The sequence below is a fragment of the Anguilla rostrata genome, chromosome 2, assembly GCF_018555375.3.
Source record: "Anguilla rostrata isolate EN2019 chromosome 2, ASM1855537v3, whole genome shotgun sequence".
NCBI classification, from domain to species: domain Eukaryota; kingdom Metazoa; phylum Chordata; class Actinopteri; order Anguilliformes; family Anguillidae; genus Anguilla; species Anguilla rostrata.
This window is the reverse complement of record NC_057934.1, coordinates 22,997,522-23,021,388: the sequence shown is the minus strand read 5'-3', so window position 1 is coordinate 23,021,388 and position 23,867 is coordinate 22,997,522. Positions and strand designations below refer to the sequence as shown.

Here is a 23,867-nt window from a genome sequence, read left to right as displayed (position 1 = left end):
AAGTATTAATAATAGAACGATATGGAAGTTCAGGATCAGTTGATGAAGGGTAATGGAATGGACGATAGGGAGAAAGCATGGAACAACCAAATTACAACCCGAGCAGTCTCTGCGTATCACAAGATTAGAAACCAAATCTTCATGAAATCACTCCATTCGAAACATAGCATATTAGTCAACAATTTCTCTTTTTGTCAGAATAATAAATGTAATACATAAAATCAACATGAACAAAACTGAAGAATTAACTAGCATTTGTGTTATACAAGTAATAATGATTACACTTGCCTTTATGTATTATTTTGTACCTACATAATAGAGCATTCCAATGTTGTGCTTCTGTTCTATTGTGCTTCTGATAATTTGACCTAGTCAGTTAGAAAATTTCTTTTTCATCATCTCATCACAGTAAAATTAGACATCATGATGTTAAAGCATTTCCCAACACACCTGACAGATGACGATTGTGGAATTTTTAAGAGTTCAATTTATTCCGCCGTACTTTTGTTAGTAGAAAAATAAATGCAGGCACGTCTTCGTTTCAAAATAGGTCGTTTAATGTAGCAAAAGAACTAGTGGGTCTGTTACCCAAGTACAGATAAACACAGAACCAACAAATGACGGAGACAGTGAATACTTATACCCTGTTCCTTCAAGGAAACAAAGGGCCAAATGGTTATCTTAAACACATCACAGGGAAAGGGGGGGGGGAGGTAATCAGACATTGGGGGGGAAGAAACAAGGTGTGGGGGAGTTGGACTGAAGTAGGGGGTAGAGGATATCACACAATGGTACTGCATATCAAAGTGAGACAATTTGACTGGGCAAGGGGGTAGAGGATGTAGCACAAAGGGTGTGATTAGAAGGTTAATTTAAATGAGTGTGGTGGTAAACAATCAATGTTATCTGTAACTGGCCCACTACAATGTGAGACACCTCAGAAGGGTAAACTGTGGCTCCCATGTTTTCCAACAACGATCAGCAGGAGGATTGCAGCTCACATCACTGGTGATGGAGCCATGCCACCGATCTGAGCAATTTTGCCATAATGCCACAGATGGACTACACCTAATTCAGCTACTTCATCTTTATTACAATGAGAGATCTCACTCAGTTCACAGAAGTGCAGAGACAAAGCTAGCATAGACAATAGAACATTGTCCCAAATGGCTTGGGGCTCATCCAGTTGCTTTTTTTGTTGTAAATGTGAGCTCACTGGTGAATCGTCAGGTCCACAAGTGTTTGGACAGTGAGACAGATTTCCTCATTTTCGCTCAGTACACCACAGTGTATTTGAAATGAAACAAGTATGTGATTTGTGTTGACTTTCAGCTTTAATTTGAGGGTTTTGTCAAACATATTGTACGAGCAATGTAAGAATCCCATGTAAACTATGTGTAGCTAGCAGTCACACAGAGTAAGGCGCATTAACAACACACTGAGGATGACAGTCACACTGAATAATATAAATCTTAATATTATTTTGTACATATGCTCATTACAAATTCCTACTAATTTGTGAATCATACTTCCACTGTGGAATTCATAAACACAAACACCACACTCTCAAGGCATTTTTATATTTGTTTGAAACATATTCAGGTGTTGGAATCAGAACTGGGCGGAGAGTACACAGATGCACTGTGATGATCTGTGACATATCCAATCAAAAGACAGGATCTGCACATAGGTGAGTGAGGGCACTGCATGTTCAGTGTGCATGAAAAACCCAAAGTGCCTGTAAACAATATGAGGCGTTCATGAGTAATGATGGTACTCAGTACTGCAGGCATGATACACAGAAGTATGAAAATTTTTCTGTGAGGAAAGTAGAGGGGTGAGATGGTATTCAAAAATCAGCCATATGGTGATTTTGACTTCCACAAAAAGGCATAACAAACAATGAAGAACTTAAATAAGTGTAGGACAGTGTTTGTACATGATGCTCAATGCCTGAAATGGAAAATCAACATATATATGATCGGAGTGAGAAAACACTTGGAGCTATAAAACTGGAGTTGCAAAAGGTTCTCCACTGTCCGAGGATGTCAATCATCGTTATAATCTCCAGAGCTCACACAAGCACTATCCAAGCTATACTGTAAGTTATCCACATACTGACAGCAGGTCGGAAAGTTATCCACATAGCGATGGCAGTGATCTTAACATACATAAAGCTCTGGAGCATGTCATTGTGTCAACTCTCTTTCCCTTCTACCCAGAATCGGTTGTATGCGTAGGGAAGACGGGCGTCACGTGTTCCATCCAGGACCCCTGTGATCTCGTTTAGGGAGGCAGAAAGGTTAGATCCAAGAGAGCATCTTCCGGAGGAGACTGCAGAACTGAAACAATGTTTCAGATGAGTGATATTATGATGACCAGAATAAACCATCTAATTCTCCTTCAATCTGGATGCTGTATCATCTATCACAAAAGAATAGGATTGCACCTTATATTAGGTATATATATATATGAGGTAAAGCACAAGCACACAGTTATAAGATAAACTTATGTATCTTATGTACGCTCTTGGATAAGAGCGTCTGCCAAATGCCTGTAATGTAATGTAATGTAATGTATCTTAATATCAAAAAAGGGGACCTCATCAGGGAGCAATGCCGTATCATCATCAGAGCGACAAAGAGTTAAAATATCAGACAAGATAAAAATACACGGTCAACTGATGAAAAAAGATTTCTGCTTGCTTGGTGATGCGATTGTCCTGGATGGCCAAAGCATAAGCTATGGATCATGAGTGATGAGATGAATTATTATGAGTTAAGCATGAGAGATAAACTGTAAGTTGTAAATGATGAGGTACATATCAGGTCAGAATCATCGTGTTTTGAGTTCAGATTACATTATTACATTACAGGCATTTGGCAGACGCTCTTATCCAGAGCGACGTACAACAAAGTGTATAACCATAACCAGGAACAAGTATGACGAAACCCCTAGAGAGAAGTACCGGTCCAAGTACAGGGAACAACCGCATAGTTCAACTTGGACCCTGATGGTTAAACTGATTAACACTAACAACGAGAACGGCAACAACGCAATCTATGGAAAAATAAAAATAAATAAAAGTACAAGTAGTCGTTAAGACTGGCGCATCAACTAAGTAACCTATGAAACAGCTGCCTAGTTACAACCCTAAGTTTAGTCATTTACAGGGGGGAAGGGAGGGATGGAGAGAGGTGCAGCCTGAAGAGGTGGGTCTTCAGTCATCGTTTGAAATTGTTCACAGTCTCAGCTGTTCTGACCTCCACAGGGAGGTCATTCCACCATCGTGGGGCCAGAACAGACAGGAGACGTGTTCTGGAAGTGCAGGTGCGAAGAGGGGGAGGTGCTAGGCGTCCTGAGGTAGCAGAACGGAGGGATCTGGCTGGCATGTAGGGTTTGAATATCTTGTGAAGGTATGCTGGGGCTGATCCCTTGACTGCCTGGTATGCTAGGACCAATGTTTTGAATTTGATGCGAGCTATAACAGGCAGCCAGTGGAGGGTAGTGAGCAGGGGAGTGACGTGGGAGTGTCTGGGGAGGTTGAAGACGCAGCATTCTGAATGAGCTGCAGGGGTCTGGTGGCAGATGCTGGTAGTCCAGCCAGAAGAGAGTTGCAGTAGTCCAGGCGGGATAGAACCATTGCTTGGACCAGGAGCTGAGTTGAGTAGGTGGTGAGAAAGGGGCGGATTCTGCGGATGTTGTATAGGAAAAATCTGCATGCCCGGGTTACTGCTGCAATGTTGTTGGAGAGGGACAGCCTGTTGTCCATCATCACTCCGAGATTCTTGGCGCAGGGTGATGATGTCACTACGGTGTCCCCTAAGGAAATGGAAAAGTCAAGGAGGGGAGAGGATAGAGCAGGAATAAAGATTAGCTCCGTCTTTCCTGGGTTGAGCTTCAGGTGGTGATTGTCCATCCAGCTCTGTATGTCCCTCAGGCAAGCGGAGATGCGGGCAGGGACCTGTGTGTCCGATGGGGAGAAGGAGAGAAAGAGTTGCGTGTCGTCGGCATAGGAATGATAGGACAAGCCATGGGCAGATATTACAGGGCCAAGGGATCTGGTGTACATGGAGAAGAGAAGGGGACCAAGGACTGAGCCCTGGGGAACTCCGGTGGTGAGGGGACGGGGTGGTGATACCTTACCCGCCCAGGCAACCTGGAAGGAGCGGTCAGAGAGGTAGGACTCAATCCAGTCAAGGACTGTGCCGCGGATCCCTGTTGCTGCCAGGGAGGACAAGAGGGTAGAGTGGTCCACCGTGTCAAATGCAGCGGAGAGGTCTAGAAGAATCAGGACAGAGGAGAGGGAGGCTGCTCGTGCGGCATGGAGTGACTCACTGACCGAGAGGAGTGCAGTCTCAGTCAGAGTGGCCAGGCCTGAAGCCAGACTGGTGGGGATCAAGCAGGTTGTTCTCAGAAAAGAAAGCAGAGAGCTGGTTAGATGCAGCACGTTCCAGTGTTTTGGATAGGAAAGGGAGGAGAGATACCGGGCGGTAGTTCTGAATGACTGAAGGATCTAGTGTGGGTTTCTTCAGCAGCGGGGTGATGTGGGCCTTCTTGAAGGATGAGGGGAAACATCCAGAAGATAGGGATGAGTTCACGAGGGAGGCGACAAAAGGGAGGATGTCTGGTGTGATTGCTTGAAGGAGAGATGAGGGGATAGGGTCGAGGGCGCAGGTGGTAGGGCGGTGGGTGAGCAGAAGCTGGGAGACTTCAGTGTCTGAGAGGAGAGAAAATGTGGAGAAACAGGGGGCGGAGGACACGGAGGACGCAGAGGGGGCGGAGGACGCAGAGGGGGCGGAGGACACAGAGGGGGCGGAGGACGCAGAGGGGGCAAAGGAGCTGCGGATGTCTGCAATCTTTTCGTCAAAGAATGATGCAAAGTCATCTGCAGTGAAGGAAGACTGGGGTGGAGGAGGTGGCACGCTGAGGAGAGAAGAGAAAATAGAGAAAAGATGATAGTAAAACTATCATCCAGGACATCAACGTCACCTCAACGTGAGAAAAACCTTAAATGGAGTCAGGGAAATAGATTACAATGAAAAAAAGGCCAAGGCCAGACTAGAATGCAAAAGATAGATGGACAGACAGCGTCTGGACTCTTGTACCCAACTCTTGTACCCAAATGCGACTTTTCAGAAATTCCTCACGCAAAATGAAAACCAGAAATTTTTGTTTTCAAGATGAACCGTTAACACTGATTCCATATTTTATTGTCCCGGCAGTCTGTTCAAATCTGAAACACACTGCAGATTCATGATGACAAAGGATAAATCCTTTTATTTATTAATGGTTCTTTAAAAAAATATCATAATATCTAACAACATACTGTAGGGCTTATCATAACCTTAGATATTACACAGGAGGGAGGAGCATGCATTTAGTATCATCCTCTTAGTAAAAACCAACAAAACAAATAAGTAACCAAAATTGACAACAGAAAGCTTAAACACACAGATTGTATTTGTTCTTCACATTTGCGTTGAGACTTGCATCACGTTCATTCTCACTCCCATTTTTTCACCAAAACACAAATACATACGTACACACGTATACATAGCTGCTAGAGACAGTATCGCCACATAGATGGCGACGCCTTTCGGGGTACAGATCCCCTCTCCTGTTGCTGGCTGCAACACTAACATGGACGTACATTCCACACTCTAATGCTCCCCCCTGCCCCGTACTCCCTTCCCAATAAGGCCACCTTACAGAGGGCAATAGAGAGTAGGATGTCAAGATTGTGGGTGCATTGTGTTTGTGACCTGGGGACACTCCCATCAGTCCCAATTAACCTGCTAACTCTGATTCAAAAACTGCAAAATGAAAGATGCAGATTTAGCGTTCATTAAAAGCACAAATCATTATAGACTGTACCTGGCCTTTAAAAAACATGCTTTTCCACAGTTAGGCAACACCTCACACACACTAACAATGCACGCACGCATACACACACACACACTGTGTTCCAGCACAGATAATGCCGTCTTTTATTCATTTTCTGTTCCTGGATTTCCCACAGCAACCATGCAGCATCAGCTCAGTGTCCGTCTCAGGCTGCTGGGAGCCAATCACAGAGAGGCACTGTCCAGGCTGCTGAGAGTTCATCACAGAGGGGTACTGTGGGACCGTGGGAAGGGGGCGAGGCCAGTGCGGAAGGGACAGAGACAGGGGTAAGAAATTGAATGAGGGGGGGCAGATATATGTTGGAGGAGGTAAGTAGAGACAGATGGAGGGGAAGGAGCCAAAAGAGGAGGGTTGGGTAAAGTGGGCGAGGACAGACAGGGAGCAGGAGCTTATGGTAGTTGATACTTTCATCCATTGCAGGAGCAGATGAGAACCATCGGTGCAAAACAGCCTTCAGTTTCTGTTTTGCCGAGAAAATAAAGATCGCTGCACAGCTTCGCTTTGTCCAAAGTCGTGTTAGAGGTGGTGTGCTGAGTGGGGACAGGGTCGTGGTCATGGCGGCTGGGCTCAAACGCACGTCCCCTGATGTGGTGCTGGGGGCTGTTTGCGGTTCTTCATGCCCGAACTCTTCTCTTTGAAGTCCAACGGTTTGTGCTGCAATGTGTCTATGAGCGCGCTGGCTATGGTGATACCTGCGAAAACAGAACATACACGCAAGGAAGTCAAAGACAAACATCTAACATCCAAGATAGGGTACATATCATCTGTCCTGGCTGTGAGAGCAGTAATTGTTCAATACATATTATATAATTGGTACTTTCAAATTAGTCAAGATTACGCTCATAGTCATGCATACCCATGTGCGCACATACACACACAGAATCAATCAATACTCCCATTTCACAACACTCCCCCTCACAAGGTCAGGGACATGCAGCTGCAGCAATCGCCTGGCAACAAAGCAAGCACACTGAGCTACAGTGACTATGGGAGTATAGATATACACTCACCGGCCACTTTATTAGGTACACCTGTTCAACGGCTCTTTAACACAAATATCTGATGAGCCAATCACGTGGCAGCAACTCAATGCATTTAGGCATGTATATATGGTCAAGATGATCTGCTGAAGTTCAAACCAAGCATCAGAATGGGGAACAAAGGTGATGTAAGTGACTTTGAACGTGGCATGGTTGTTGGTGCCAGACGGGTGGTTTGAGCATTTCAGAAACTGCTGATCTACTGGGATATTCACGCACAACCATCTCTAGGGTTTACAGAGAATGGTCCAAAATAGAGAAAATATCCAGTCAGCGGCAGTTCAAATGCCTTGTTGATGGCAGAGGTCAGAGGAGAATCGCAAGACTGGTTCGAACTGTTAGCAACGGTAATTCAAATAACAACCGAGGTATGCAGAAGAGCATCTCTGAATGCCAAACGTCAAATCTTGAAGCAGATGGGCTACAGCAGCAGAAAACTAACACGGAACCAGCAAGGTGTACCTAATTTAGTGACCGACGAGTGTACATGCAGTAATGAGGAAGGAAGAAAGAGAGAAGAGTGCGAGAGTAAAAGAGAGAGGCAATATGATTCCTGCACTGGTGTGACCAGCAGTCACCCAAATGTGAGGTTCCTTTTGCTCATTTGATTGATCTTTGAGACTATGAATTTCAAGGTCACTGTGTTGCACTCTGGATGAATAATTAAGTTTTAGCCTGGTAAGGTACATTGGCCATTGAACAAAAATATTAAATACATAATGTTGTATAACTGTTCCATTACACATTTTATCCTTTAAAATAAATTAGACATGTCCAAACCAAACAAAACAAAACAGTCTCCATAGTATTAAGTATCTGCAAATACGTAAACGTAAATACGTGAACATTTAGCTGAAGGTGAACATAGCTAAAGACTAGAAGGTTGTTATGCAGTAGGCCAGAGGTAAGGGGGCAGGCCAACACTATGGGCAGGGTGGGTGATTGAGAAGTGACACACATGCAGTAATCTTGGCATCCCTGAGTGTGGATTAGACCAGCATGAAGAATGCTTTTGAAAAGACACTTTGAAATGACTCAGATGGGGGAAGTCAGCCTGCCTGCCACTTTTTTTCGTTACTTTTAGACTCGCAAGTTCTCCAAAGTTTGCAAGCTTCAAAAAACTCCAACTTTTAACCACCTCCTGGGAGAGCAGTCAGCACTAATACAATTGAGCTTGGAACAGCAAAAATAATTTATATCCATCACTATTATTAATTCATAAAAAGCTGAAAGCATTGCATGCAGCTAACAGAATGCTTGGCTGGGAGCCTCACGATGCCAGCAGCTCAACTTCCTAACGCTTATGTTCAACAGCCACTCGAACAATGACCACAAAAACACTGGATATTAAAATGTTATCAGCCAATTTTTCAATAAGCAAAAAGAATTCGTTCAGGCAACTTTACAGATTTTACAATTCTGCAGTTGAACAAAATTGTTTCTTACTGAAATAAAGGCAGTGAAATGTATGCCCCATCAGGTTTTTATTTATTAAAGTAAAGTAGCTCAGAAGAGGTCATCACAGGGCCGAAATGTCATGTGCAAACCAAACGAGACTCAAAGACTCTGTGAACAAACCTAATGGGACCCATGGGACATAAATAAAACACAAAAAAGACCCGACGACTCGCAGACCCGAGCGGTTTACAGCAGTCCAATTTAGCAGATGTTCACTTTCACTTGCACATTTTAACAAAAAAGTCCTGCATCGCAGCATTTTAACTGTACATTTTTGTAAAAACTTTTGATAATATAATATTGGATAACATTACAAAACTAACGCTGCATTAGATTTACGTCTCTTGAGTATAAATGGTGAGTTCAAAATCTGAACCAAATGTCTCGGAAAATTCAAATTCCACTTGACCCGTGAAGACGCCTAACTAATTTCAGTAAAAAGTAACGTAAAGAGTAAGAAGTATTAAATGGAACAGTGGGTGGACAGTCAAGTTTTTATAAGCTTAGTGTGCACCAGAGACTGTAAAAAATATGGACAAAGCACTACATCTACGGAAGAGGATTAGGACCACGTGAAATTGTTTTTTGAGTTCTGACTTTATTCACAGAATTCTGACTTTAACACAAATCTTGCCAATCCTTGCCCATTTAGGTGGTACCCTATTTAAAGCTTTATAACTCCAGATGTGAACATCACAGACTTGAAAAATGGCTTAAGTGAAGCTAACGCAGATTAGTTTATATTCATTATTTTGGAAGAAATATAGTGCCACAAATGCAATTGTCTAGACAAAAAAACAAAAATTAATTTGCACTTTTTTAGTTTGCAATGAAATACTGAGAGATTGCATATATACAGCAGGTTAAACTATACATATGCTGGATCAAAAACTTCTTGACCACAAGTTCATAAAATCTAAGGGTGTATATGTAGAACTACTATAGATGTATGAAACAAAAACTAAGCAGTGTACCCTGCATCTCAAAATCTATCCAAAATGTCTAAATTATGCATTGCTGTGAATCACAACATATTCACATATTTCACTACAAATCAACTGTTTTGACTCAAGAAAATCACTGTTGCATCATTTACCAGGCGGAATTCCAAGCTTTCAGTCAGTACAGTGGTCTAAAATATCTAGGGGTCCAGAAACATATCCAAAATCATTCCAAAATTGAATAAAATGCTTTTTGTCCATTATAAAGCGTATAATTGAGCCCCTTACGAGGGTTTAAGATGAAACATTGCCATCAGATGCAAATTTATTGTCACACAATGCGGTACAGTACCTAAATGTGCAATAATTAACTCCTGTATGTATTTCTATACTCTTTGATCTCGTATGTTTTCTTGTATGGGGATGGGACAACGTGTAAACAATTGTCAACCGTCCACCACGTTTTGGCAATCTTCCAACTCTTACGTCACCACTGTTGCATGCTTCATAAACACTACAGCCCTAACTAACGCTTATCCTACAGTGTGAAATATCCACATTATATAATACCACTAACCTATTTAAAGGCACTCAATTTCAAAAATAAGGTATATAACCTAAGTATTTTGAGCAGTAATACTCACATAGAAATGATGAAATATCTGTTTTCAGTCGATGGAGACAGAGACTGGAAATCAGATAGTTCTATCCGCTCATGTCTTACACCAGAAAACTATGTCAGCTAGGTCTATCAGCAAACATATGGCTATGCTATGCTCAGAAGTCCTCAATAATAATAGTATTATCCAAGAAATTTCGACAACTCGTTGACAAGATTTCGTTAGCAGCGTTTGTTTTACTGCTACAACGTAATTGAATGCGATAATAAGAAAATTTCCGGTTACGCTGACCTATAAAACGCTATTCCAAAAGCAAAATTAGACATGTTATACACCGTTAGAAAGCTTATACTCTCACCTACTGAATAAATGTCAATCAAGCCAGACAGTACTAAAAAGGGCGATGAGGCCGTAAACAACAGGTGTGGTATTATGCACAGCTATTTTGGTAGGTACCCAGGCGCGTATATTTCCCAAACGGATTGTCCAAGACAATATATTACCACTCAGTCTCAAAAGGGACATCTCTATGCATAAAACCAATGGTAAGGGTGTACATTTATCCAATATTTAGTCCCAGATATTGACTGTAGAATGACATGGTATCATTTAAAAAAGCTTTTTCTTGTATATTTTGTTATTCAGTGAGCAGCGTTTTCAATATTGACCAGAGCGACAATGGTGGCACTGCAAAACTCCGTATTCGGCATAGTTGTGGTGTATCGTCTACTAATGAAACTAAAACAATGCATTTCTGTTTTTAACTCATACTTTGGTTGCAGTAGCACCGAATGTCTGAGTTTAGTAATGTCGGCACGCTGGCGTGCCGACCCCTAGGGGCTTTGCGCTTCTGACTTTAAAGTCAGAACTCAAAAAAAAATTTCACGTGGCCCTAATCCTCTTCCGTAAACATCACCAATTGACTATCCCTGGGTCTCGAAAACACGTTTTGAAGCTCAGTGGCGGGCTCATGTTGTCGATTTGGAGTCTGTGATTTTTACACAGTGTGATTGACAGTCCGGTGTGATAAAGCCCATCAACCTGAACAAACAATTGCAGAATGAACTCGAGGTAAACTGACTGTCTGCCGTTATGTTTTAAAACATTATAAAATGTTTACAGAGTGTAATTTCCATTCGTGACTGTACATTACATTACATTACATTATAGGTTCTTAGCAGACGCTCTTATCCAGAGCGACTTACAACAAGTGCATTACAAAACTCAGAGACAAGCGCTTTACAACATTCCTGCAAGAGAGCTACAATAGGTATAACTTTGCTTAGGTATAAGTGTGAATTGTACACCCTATTTTTTTTTTTTTTTTTTTTTTTTTTTTTTTTTTTTTTTTAGAAAAAAAAATGTTAGAGGGTAGTGGGGGGTGATGAGGTGAGATGTAGCTTGAAGAGGTGAGTCTTCAGTCTACGTTTGAAGACGGCCAGGGTCTCTGCTGTTCTGACTTGCACAGGAAGGTCATTCCACCACCGTGGGGCTAGAACAGACAGGAGGCGTGACCGGGTGCTGGTGCGAGCCGGGGCAGGGACCAGGCGACATGTGGCAGCAGAACGGAGAGGTCTAGCTGGGGTGTAGGGTCTGATGAGTTGACGTAGATAGGGAGGGGCTGACCCCCTGGCTGCTTTGAAGGCAAGCACTAATGTTTTAAATTTGATGCGAGCCATCACGGGGAGCCAGTGGAGGGTGGTGAGCAGGGGGGTAACGTGGGAATGTCTGGGGAGGTTGAAGACCAGACGCGCTGCTGCGTTCTGGATGAGTTGCAGGGGTCTGATAGATGATGCTGGGAGGCCAGCAAGCAGGGAACTTTGTCTGTACTATGTCATGTAATCACGTTACATGACATTAATAATAAAACTAGACAATTCCTGCAGAAATTGTGGTGTGGTTGCCGCCAAAGCAAATTCGACTGTCGAACAGATTAAACAGTGCAAAGAAGTTGCTAAATTGTCCTAACGGTTGCTAGGGTGTTTTAGATGGTATCTAGGATGTTGTTAGGTCGTTGCTATGGAAGTCTAGGTGGTTTCTAGGATGTTGCTTGGTGGTAGCTATGGAGTTTTAGACTGTTGCTAGGGAATTGCTAGGTGGTTGCAATTCGTGTTCTAGGCGCTTGCTAGGATGTTCTAGATGGTGGCTAGGGTTTTGCTAGGTGGTTGCTAGGGTGTTGGTTGGTGGTTGCTATGGAGTTCTAGGTGGTTTCAAGGGTGTTGCGAAATGGTTGCTATGGAGTACTTGGTGGTTACTATGGTGTTCTAGGTGGTTGCTAGGTCGTTGCAATGGAGGTATTGGTGGTTGCTAGGTAGTTGCTATGGGGTTCTATGTGGTTGCTAGGGCATTGCTATGGTATTCTAGGCAGGTGCTAGCATGTTCTAGGTGGTTGCTAGAGCGTGGCTAGGTGGTTGCTATGGAGTTCTAGGTTGTTGCTAGGGTGTTGCTAGATGGTTGCTATAGAGTTATAGGCAGTTGCTAGGGTGTTGCTAGGTGGTTGCTATGGAGTTATAGGCGGTTGCTAGGGTGTTATTAGGTGGTTGCTATGGAGTTCTAGGCGGTTGTTATAGTGTTCTAGGTGATTGCTAGGGTGTTGCTAAGTGGTTGCTATGGAGTTCTAGGCAGTTGCTAGGGTGTTGCTAGATGGTTTATATGGTGTTCTAGGTGGCTGCTAGGGTATTCTAGATGGTGGCTAGGGTTTTGCTAGGTGGTTGCTAGGGTGTTGGTTGGTGGTTGCTATGGAGTTCTAGGTGGTTGGTAGGGTGTTGCTAGGTGGTTGCTATGGAGTTTTCGGCGGGTGCTACGGTGTTGCTAAGTAGTTGCTGTGGAGTCCTGGGTGGTTACTAGAGTGTTCTATGGTGTTGCTATGTGTTTGCTATGGACTTTTAGGCGGTTGCTACGGTGTGGCTATGTGGTTGCTAGGGTGTTGTAATGTGGTTGCAATGGAGTTCTATGCAGTTGCTAGGGTGTTGCTAGGTGGTTGCTAGGGTATTCTAGGTGGTCGCTAGGGTGTTGCTAGGTGGATGCTATGGAGTTCTACGTGGTTACTATGGTGTTGCTAGGTGGTTGCTATGGAGTTATAGCCGGTTGCTAGGGTGTTCCTAGGCATTTGCTATGGAGTTGTAGGTGGTTGCTAGGGTGTTGCTAGGGTATTCTAGGTGGTTTCTAGGATGTTGCTAGGTGGCTGCTGTAGAGTTATAGGCGGTTGCTAGGGTGTTGCTAAGCAGTTGTTATGGTGTTCCAGGTTGTTGCTAGGGTGTTGCTAGGTGGTTGCTATGGAGTTCTAGGTGGTTGCTATGGTGTTGCTAGGTGGTTGCTATGGAGTTATAGCCGGTTGCTAGGGTGTTGCTAGGCATTTGCTATGGAGTTATAGGTGGTTGCTAGGGTGTTGCTAGGGTATTCTGGGTGGTTGCTAGGATGTTGCTAGTGGTTTCTATGGAGTTATAGGCGGTTGCTAGGGTGTTGCTAGGCAGTTGTTATGGTGTTCCAGGTTGTTGCCAAGGTGTTGCTAGGTGGTTGCTATGGTGTTCCAGGAGGTTGCTAGGGTGTTGCTAGGCAGTTGCTATGGTGTTCCAGGTGGTTGCTAGTGTGTTGTTAGGCGGTTGCTATGGAGTTCTAGACGGTTGCTAGGGTGTTCTAGGTGGTTGCTAGGGTGTTGCTAGGGGGTTGCTATGGAGTTCTAGGCGGTTGCTAGGTCTTTACTGAGTCCAATGTCGCGACCCATAGTTCTCTATGACAAACGGTTCAAAAGTTATGAAATATCAAACATCGGCCAATCAGGAAGGGGGGCGAGGCTGATCTACACCAATGGACAAAGGACTCTCTACCATGTCCAATGAGGCAATTTGTGGGCAATTTTTCCCCATAGAGATGAATGGCAGAATGTTCAAACCTAGAGAGAGACCAGAGTACTGCTGCTAGAAGACATTGTGACATCACAAAGGTGAGAAGACAGAGCATTGTGACATCACAAGGCTGAACATTCTGCCATTCATTCCCTATGGGGAAAAATTGTCCACAAAAATTCAAATTTTTCGTGGAACCAATCTTTCCACAAAGTAATAGCACACCATTCCCGATGAAGCCGCTCGATTTGACATATTGCACGTGTATGTGGTGCGAAAACTCTGGGAGGAGTAGCGGTCCAAAGAATGGGTGGAAAGAAAGAAAAATAATAATATGTGAGATAATAGTAGTGTGATTGCCTAAGGCAACCACACTAACTAGACAATTCCTGCAGAAATTGTGAAGTGTGGTTGCCACCAACGCAAAGTTGACTTTGTGCTGAACGGAGTGAACAGTTTCTGTAGCATGAGCAGAGACATAGTATGGTATACATGATATAACATCACGGCAACGAGTTCATTTGCAACACACGTATTCAGAGCTAAATTAACCCTTCATCAATACTTGAGATCAGTGTTTTACTCACGGTATGCTGTGACGAGTGACGGCGAATCACAAAGCTAGCTGGCCAGTTCAGAGGGTCTTGGAAAAACCCTATATCTACACTACGCGACCGCACCATTTTAAAAAGCAAGACAGGTCTAGGGAGATTAATTTGATTGATTGATGGTTTTACGTTAAGTTCAGCTCATTTTTACCATTCAACTAAAAACATTTAACTGGGCTGCAATTCAGAGTTTAATCTGTTACCGTAGATACCAACTCATAGACAGAGGATAGTCTATTACCTGTTAGCCTCAATGCAGTTATAAAGAGACCAAAGTTTCCAACTCTCTGGAATATAAAACAGTACTACAAAAGTAAAATGTGACATATTATACATAGTTAGAAAGCTTATTCTATCACCTGTTGGATCGATGAAGTGTAGATAAAGCCAGTTTGTACTACAAAGTTACAGAACACTCAATGCAGTATGTGTGGTATTACAAGCTGACGTCTTTTTCTGGAGTAAGACCGGACCTGAAGCTGCTGCACACGTTTTGTTGACGGCGTTGTTGCACTTTTTAGTAAAGTCTGGCTTGTTTGAAAATTTGTTTATTCAGTAGCTGAGAGCATAAGCTCTGCTGGCGGAGTGTGGCACAGTGGGTAAGGAACTGCGCTTGTAACCGAAAGGTCGTAGGTTCGATTCCCGGGTAAGGACACTGCCGTTGTACCCTTGAGCAAGGTACTTAACCTGCATTGCTTCAGTATATATCCAGCTGTATAAATGGATACAATGTAAAAGTGCTATGTAAAAAGTTGTGTAAGTCGCTCTGGATAAGAGCGTCTGCTAAATGCCTGTAATGTAATGTAATAAGCTTTCTAACCAGGTATAACAGCACGTCTATTTTAGGTTTTGGAATATCGTTTTTTTAGGTCAACCGAAAGCTATGCCATCATCTCATAGAATGCATTCGCTCTTTGTTAGCACTAGCATGCAAAGACGCAAAGTCTGGCTTGTTTGAAAATTTGTTTATTCAGTAGCTGAGAGCATAAGCTTTCTAACCAGGTATAACAGCACGTCTATTTTAGGTTTTGAAATATCGTTTTTTTAGGTCAACCGAAAGCTATGTCATCATGTCATAGAACGCATTCGCTCTTTGTTAGCACTAGCATTCTAAGACGCTGCATGTGACGAAACGTCGTCAACGAATTTGCGTAATATCTTGTGAAATACTATTATTATTGAGGACTTCTGGGTATGCCTAAGCCATATTACATTACAGGCATTTGGCAGACCATATGTTTGTTGATATACCTAGCTGACAGCGTTTTCATTTGTAATTTTGCATTTGGAATACCGTTTAATCGCGTTGACTTCCGCATTCAGCTATGTCCTATCCTGGCTGCTGCGACCGTAGAGCGGACCGCATCACGTGTGCAAAGCCAACCAATGCTGTAACTTCACCGTTCGCATATGAATGACGTCACCTTCTCCATTCATCTCTATGGGGAAAAATTGGGCATAAAAATTAATATTTCTCAAAAACCGTGCAGCCAAACTTTCCACAAAGTAATAGCACACGATTCCCAAATAAGCCGGTCAATTTGACATATGGCACGTGTATGTGGTGCGAAAACTCTGGGAGGAGTAGTGGTCCAAAAAATGGGTGGAATAATAATAAATAAAGAATATGTGCGATAATAGTAGTGTGGTTGCCTTAAAGCAACCACACTAATAATAATAATATGTGCAATAATAATAGTGTGTTTGCCTAAGGCAACCACACTAACTAAACAATTCCTGCAGAAATTGTGAAGTGTGGTTCCCGCCAATGCAAAGTCGACTTTGTGCTGAACAGAGTGAACAGTGGTAGGTAGTTGCTATGTTGCTCTGGCGGTGACTATGGTGTTTTAGGTGGTGTCTAGGGTGTTTCTAGGCGGTTGCTAGGGTGTTGTTAGGTGGTTGCTATGAAGTTTTAGGTGGTTGCTATGGAGTTCTAGGTGGTTGCTAGGGTGTTCTAGGTGGTCGCTATGGAGTTCTAGGTGGTTGATAGGGTGTTGCTAGGTGATTGCTATGGAGTAATTGGAGTTTGCTAGGGTGTTGCTAGGTGGTTGCTATGGAGCTCTAGGCGTTTACTAGTGTGTTCTAGGCAGTTGCTAGGGTGTTGCTAAGTGGTTGCTATGGATTTGTGGGCGGTTGCTAAGGTGTTACTGGGTGGTTGCTATGGAGTTCTAGGCTGTTGCTAGGTGGTTGCTATGGAGTTGTGGGTGGTTGCTAGGGTGTTACTAGGTGGTTGCTATGGAGTTATAGGCGGTTGCTAGGGTTTTGCTAGGTGCTTGCTATGGAGTTCTAGGTGGTTGCTAGGGTGTTGCTAGGTGGTTGCTATGGATTTGTAGGCGGTTGCTAAAGTGTTACTAGGTGGTTGCTACAAAGTTCTAGGCAGTCGCTAGGGTGTTACTAGGTAGTTGCTATGGTGATCCAGGTGGTTGCTAGGGTGTTGCTAGGTGGTTGCTATGGAGTTCTAGGCGGTTGATCGGGCGTTGCTAGGTGGCTGCTATGTTGATCTAGGCTGTTGCTAGGGTGTTACAGGTGGTTACTAGGGTGTTGCTAGGTTGTTGCTATGGAGTTTTTGGCAGTTGCTAGGGTATTCTATGTGATAACAAGGGTGTTGCTATGGAGTTCTGGGTGGTTGCTAGGGTGTTGCTAGGTGGTTTCTATGGTGTTGCTAGGTGGTTGCTGCAAGTGGCGTTGGGAGGGGTCCAAGCATTGGCACCGTCGCGCCCCCTATGGAGCGATTTTAAAATGGCTTTTTCCTCATGATCATATACCTTCACCCAACATATCTACTGAATATCATGATGATTGTATAAAATATTGATGAATTATGGCCAATTCTGTGCTAAGAGAGGCTGTCGGATGACTTAGCTGCATCGCCATGGATGTGTCCTGGCCGCTTCCCGTAAAGGCCTTTACTATGTCGTAACACTTCGATGGCATGTCGTAACACATATATGGCCCGGCGTGTATGTACAGCTGCAGCGCTTCCATGCCGCAACTAAAAAAGGTGTCACATTAGTGTTGTCACAATACCAAAATTTGGACTTTGATACCGATACCAGGTTTAGTATCACGATACTGGATACAGAAACAATACTGATTCAATACTCGGTACCTAGCAATACTGAAAATACCTTCAGAAACCTAATGTCCAAAAGGGTTGACCTCATTTTGGAATTCACGGTTTATTAAAAACCTGGTTTATTAATAACCTTTAAGTTGAAGCCTGTTCAAGCATAGGCCTATAGTGTTACAACACTAAACAACAGAAAAATATATTAAATATATTAAAAAAATTAAACAATTGTAAACTAAGTAATCTTTAAACAAGTCTTTCACCTTTAAATATATCTAAAAACAGCATATTTTAATAACAATAACAATAACATCTTCCTATAATAAAATATTTCCAAATTAGAACACCTATTGCTACTGAAATTAACTGAGTCGAAGCTTGAGCTATATCAACGAGCAGGAATGCACAAGCGCACGTCACCTGACTTGGATACCTTAGTTGCTACTGCCATCTAGTGAAGATTCTGACAAATTACACCTTTCATCCTCTCAATCGGTAATACGGGAGACACATTTCCCTGGCTTTTACATTTGACACAAAACTACCGAATGTCGGAAAATTCTAATACCAAAGTTTCTTTTTTTAAGTACCGAAAAACTGCTGAAGTATTGGTATACCGTGCAACACTACGTCAGACACATATTCCAATCCATTACTCAGGTTAGCAGAGAATGCACATTTCAGAGTGCCTCAGAGACAGATAGAATAATAATACACATTTCAAATAATAGACAGGACATTGAGAAAAAACTAAACAAAAGACGAAATATCAACCCGCGAACTGCGTGCTGCTCGCAGAGTAGCCTACCGCATTATTTATTCAGACACTGGCATATAAGAAAATTTTCGGTTGCGCTGACCGATAAAACGCTATTCCAAAAGCAAAATCAGACATGTTATACATCGTTAGAAAGCTTATACTCTCACCTACTGAATAAATGAATTGTCAATCAAGCCAAATTGTACTAAAAAGGGCGACAACGCCGTAAGCAACCGGTGTGGTATTACGCACAGCAATCTTTGAAGTTAGCCTACCCAGGTATAACAAAATTTGCGTATATATCACAAATGGATTGTCCAAGACAATATATGACCACTCAGTCTCAAAAGGGACATCTCTACACGTAAAACCAGTGGTAAGATTGTATATTTATTCAATGATTAGTCCCAGATATTGACTGTAGAATGACATGGCATAATTTCTAAAAACTTTGTCTTGTTTATTTCGTTATTCAGTGAGCAGTGTTTTCACTGCTGTATTGGCAGATGTTAGGGCTAATGTCGGGTTTATCTTGTTGCTACGGAATATTACATAACATTACATTACAGGCATTTGGCAGACGCTCTTATCTAGAGCGATGTGCAACAAAGTGTATAATCATAATCAGGAACAAGTGTGTCCAAAACCCTAGAGTACCGTTCCAAGTGCAGGGAACAACCGCATAGTTCAACTTGGACCCTGTAGGTTAAACTGATTAACACTAACACAAACAAGAACAGCAACAACGCAGTCTATGCAAAAATACAAGCAATAGTTAAGACGAGTGCATTAACTAAGTCACCTACGAAACAGCTAACTAGTTACAACCCTAAGCTTACAGTCAATTTAGAGAATAAATTGAGAATACGGATTTAAAGACTAAACGAACTCACCCAATATTGTGTTCAAATGGATCCATGCCAAAGAAAAGTAATGATTCATCCTCTCAAAGCTTTTACTAACAAACTTGTAGTAGCAAAAAATATCAACTCGCCATCCTTGCTAACTGCTTCCTACGCTCAGAGTACCGTATTATTTATTTAGACATTGGTAGAGTACAGCATAAATTGCGTCTTTTGTTTATATTCAATATTAGTAATTGCAGCGAGAAACTGCAGCTGTAGACACAATGTTGCCTGTTATGTTATGGTAGCAACGGAATGAAGCGGACTATATTTTTATTACCTTCATTGTTTAATTATACCAGCGTGTTTTCGCGCGTTTGCACAGAAACTCAGAACCTATCAATAAAATGGTTTAGCTATTTCTCAGCATAATGACAGATTCAAAGACTAAACGAACTCACCCGATACTGTCTTCAAATGGATCCATGCCAAAGAAAAGTAATCATTCATCCTCATAAAAAGCTTTTACTAACAAACTTTTGGTAGCCTAGCATGCACTCTGGGTGGCACTGTCTTCCATTGCTTCCCCGACGTTCAGACCCTCCGCTCACTGATAAAAACTAGACCCTACGGTGTCGGATTACTTACGTCGCCATGGATGTCGCTTGCCGTAAAGAAGTTTACTAGATGTCGTAACATTTAGATTTGGAGCTCCAGCTCTTCCGCACCCCAACTAATAAAAAAGTCCAAATGGCGGGCAAACAATATGGCGGACATAGGTGCTCCCAAAAGCAAAGCTGTAGAGCACATTCAGATGCATCGGTCAATGAAGTTTTGTGTTGATCTGACTTATGGTGTGGGAGTTATGGCCTTTTACGCATAACCCTTTGTTATAGTGCCACCATCTGGCCGACATAGGTGATTTTTAGTGCCTGAGTAGTGGGGGGCCCTATAACAAAGGGTTATGCGTAAAAGGCCATAACTCCCACACCATAAGTCAGATCAATAGTCAGTAGTAGGAACCCACCTGCCAAATTTGGTTGCTCTAGGACTCATGGTTGCTGAGCCACACTTTTACCGGAGAAAAATAATAAGAATAATCCTAACAATAACAAAAACAATAGGGTTCCACCAGCTTTGCTGCTTGGACCCCTAATAATAATAATAATAATAATAATAATAATAATAATAATAGTAATAATAATAATAATAATAATAATAATAATAATAAATAATATGTGCAATAATAATAGTGTGTTTGCCTAAGGCAACCACACTAATTATATTCAGATATCTTCAATTTATGTTTCTCAGCAAAACATGCTTAGCTAGCATATCAGCTTGCCAATGAGCTAGGTAGGATATCCGTGGTTAGCTCACGCATTAGCAATATGAACCACAGGGGAAGAACATCGACTACACTGATGGTCAATCAATCAGAGATGCATACTGGTGATTTTTGACTAGGCTAATTTTCATAACTTTCTTGTTGACTGAGCAAGTTATTGTAGGTTTTCGCCACAGTCAGTTAATGAGCCAATAACTGTTACTCCACCGCCGTTTGTGGTGTTCACTCACTGGGTGACGCTAGCTGACCGATTAGCGGCAATTAACAAATCTACCAAGTATTTTAATAACTGAGCTGCAGGCGTGTAAATGACAACGCTCTTTGTAGAGCAAGTTTTCCACCTGGTGCATGAAGACAAAAATAATGTAGGCTACATTGAATTTCTAATTATTTGTTTTTTTGTCTTGTAGATCATCTAAACCAATGGAAAAAAGCCAACATATGCAAGGAGCCCCCAGGACCGATTCTGGCTTAAAAGCTCTTGTCGGTCTCTTAAAAGCTAAAAACATGTTCCGTTCTAAATGCCAGTCTTACAAAGATGGTTAATTTCATTAAATTCTGTGTGTGTGATTTCACCGTGTGTTGTATGTTATCCAGCAAATTAAATCATAAACCTTAAGACTCTTAATTTGTTTCGTGAAACTGAAAATTTAGCAGTTTATCCCAAAATCTGGATTATAGTCACTTTGTCACATCCGCATGGCCCAGGTAGACATTTACGGAATGTACATGACTGACAAGCCAACAAACACGTTTGACAGATTGAATATTTGCCGATTAGGGTTAGCAAGCTAGCTATGGCTTGGTAGCCGAAGTTACAAACTGTTTTAGTATACTGGACTACCAAATATAGCAAATAAGCGTTAGCTGATTATGCTTTCTGCTAACTAATTATTTGGTTAAGTAGGCTAAAGGAAATAATAAAAACGACTTGGCTGCCGAGAAAAACTTCAGAGGATTATTTTATGGTCGATCAGTGCAGCTGTAAATAGCACACGCCATAATGAAATCACTACGAAATGGGATGCCTGCATTTTCCACGGTCCACACTTCGCACAGGTGGACCGTGGATGATGAGTCGGAGCCGCAATGTCAAGGCCAAGAGGTGCCACCTCCCACCCCAGTGACCATAGACTATAGCCCCTACTGTAGCTTAGTCCTCTGCAGTAATCAGGAAGTGACAAACTGTACCTCATTAGTCCACAACAAATATTATAACAGTGACCATATGACACAATAAATCATGAAATCGGCCCATGGACAGTCATAATACGAATAAAATAAACATATTGTGTAAAATACACACTACTTGTTCTTGTGAGAAAAAATTATTAACTTTGTATTCTGACCGCATTTGTACTGTAGACTTACATGGAAACCGGATATGGAAACACCTATACTGGAGCCAACCGCAGTGGCGCTAGTGAGCAACGTCTCTCAACAAGACCAGGAAGTGAGTTTCAAAAACGAAGTCTGGTTTTGGCCGCTTGGTGTGCACATGCCTGCTTCATTAACAGACACCCTCACCCCATCACCCCAGCTCAAAGGAGACCCTGTGAGCTTAATTTCCTAGAGCATGGTCACACCGTTAACTTTCATACTGTATTTTGCTATCTGTCAACCTGTTGCATATGAGCAGGCATCTCCAGAACAGCCACCATGCTGCTCAGTTCAGCCTCTTCTTCCGCGACCTTCCCCAAGCACCTTTCATAGCGGCACACTAATTCTGTCAGGGTCACAAGTCTTTCATGAACATGTGCTCTGTGAAATATCTAACCTGCATTTCAGTCCACGTGCTCAAGGTGTTATGACTGGCACTACACCGTAATTAGTGGCAAGCAGTCAACTGCGGCATAAACATGGCAAATTAAACAATTAAGGACCAACAGAAGAGCTTGCTGGCACAAGGGTGCAAGTCTCTGAACCAGGAGTGTCCACTCATCCCAAAAGGGCAAGTGTGGGTAGAGGTCTTTTTTTGAGCTCTGCGCCAAAATGGTCAATTAATGGACTAATCAAGGTCTTGATTGGAGACTGATTCATTCATTAGTATAATTATATATCACAGTGATTGGGAAGAACAAAAGCTTCCAGCAACATTGGATAAGATAACATTGGATATCCCTGTGGAAACCAAATGATTTTTGAAGATTAAAGTCTAATAATAAAATAAAAGTCTTGATTGCTTAAAACTGGGTTCAGAAAGTTCCATTACTTACTGCTTGGATGGAACTACATGCATAAAAAAGGAAACTCCCATGGTCCTAGCAAGTACCTTTAACACATGCTCTTACTTTCCATGTCTGCATTTTACACAGGCTCTTACCTTACACAAGTGCACTTTACACCTGCTCTGACCTTACACAATAGCATTTTACACTTGCTCTGACCTTACACAAGTGCACTTTAAACCTGCCCCGGCCTCACACAAGTGCACTTTACACCTGCTCTGACCATACACAAGTGCACTTTGCACCTGCTCTGACCTTACACAAGTGCACTTTACACCTGCTCTGACCGTACACAGGTGAACTTTACACCTGCTCTGACCTTACACAACTACACTTTACACCCACTGTTACTTTAGACTTGTGATTCATTAATCATGGGGAAATGTCATATTACACAACATTTATTGTACAATGTGGGTTTTCTTTCCAGAGTGCTTTCAATTTCTATTTCTGATGTGGTTTCTTCTAAATATCATTTATTTATACTTAATAAATTGTGTGTATTTTTTACACCTCACTTATACAGCTTAATCTCGCGATGCATCAAAGTACATTTGATCTTAGTTTATCCTTGGTTGCCATAGGAACCAAAATGAAGGCACATCTCTTTACTCACTCATATGCGAAGCCTTTTCATTATTTTACTTCAGGAATATTGATATTTGGCCTTTGAGACCAGCAGACAGTACTTTCGGTTTTCATTCCTTCCGTCGAATTAGGGACTGGTGAGTTCTAATTAGGAACCTAATTTCCCAGTGAGTGACAACTCGAGCCAATCAGTGACATTAACCTATCAATAACTGATCACGTAGACAAAAAAACAGCAACACTACTAGCCTAGAGAGTGCCAGATTTACAGTATCTCTGCTTTGTTCCCTTCAAGAAGAAATTGTATTCAGTAGCCTACAATGTACAGATTGTTTGCAATACCTATATATCCAAAAAAATACACATTTTATACTTTAGCTTGTAACATATGCAGGATATACAGTGCCCTGTATCATGATAAAGTCTACACAATTGTTTCCTATTTACAATATACAATTGTATACTTACAATAAACTTACAATTAATATACAGTTTGAATATACAGGCTGTAGGTACTATGGCCTACAAAAGACACAGAACTACAAAGCCCACATTTCCACCTCAAAGTGACTCACTTAACCACGCCCCCTACTACAGCTCTCTTGCAAC

At 42.1% G+C, this 23,867-nt stretch overlaps 1 protein-coding gene across 3 annotated transcripts in view; it reads right to left on the bottom strand.

The window, feature by feature from the left end:
- Window positions 1-5,253: 5,253 nt before the first annotated feature.
- atrnl1b (attractin-like 1b) overlaps window positions 5,254-23,867 on the bottom strand; it is a 268,072-nt gene continuing 249,458 nt past the window's right edge. For all 3 annotated transcript variants that reach the window (XM_064321326.1, XM_064321328.1, XM_064321327.1), the window contains one exon: window positions 5,254-6,599. In XM_064321326.1, coding sequence (XP_064177396.1) covers window positions 6,475-6,599 — 125 coding nt within the window. In that variant the 3' untranslated portion in view covers window positions 5,254-6,474. The remainder of the gene's footprint in view (window positions 6,600-23,867) is intronic.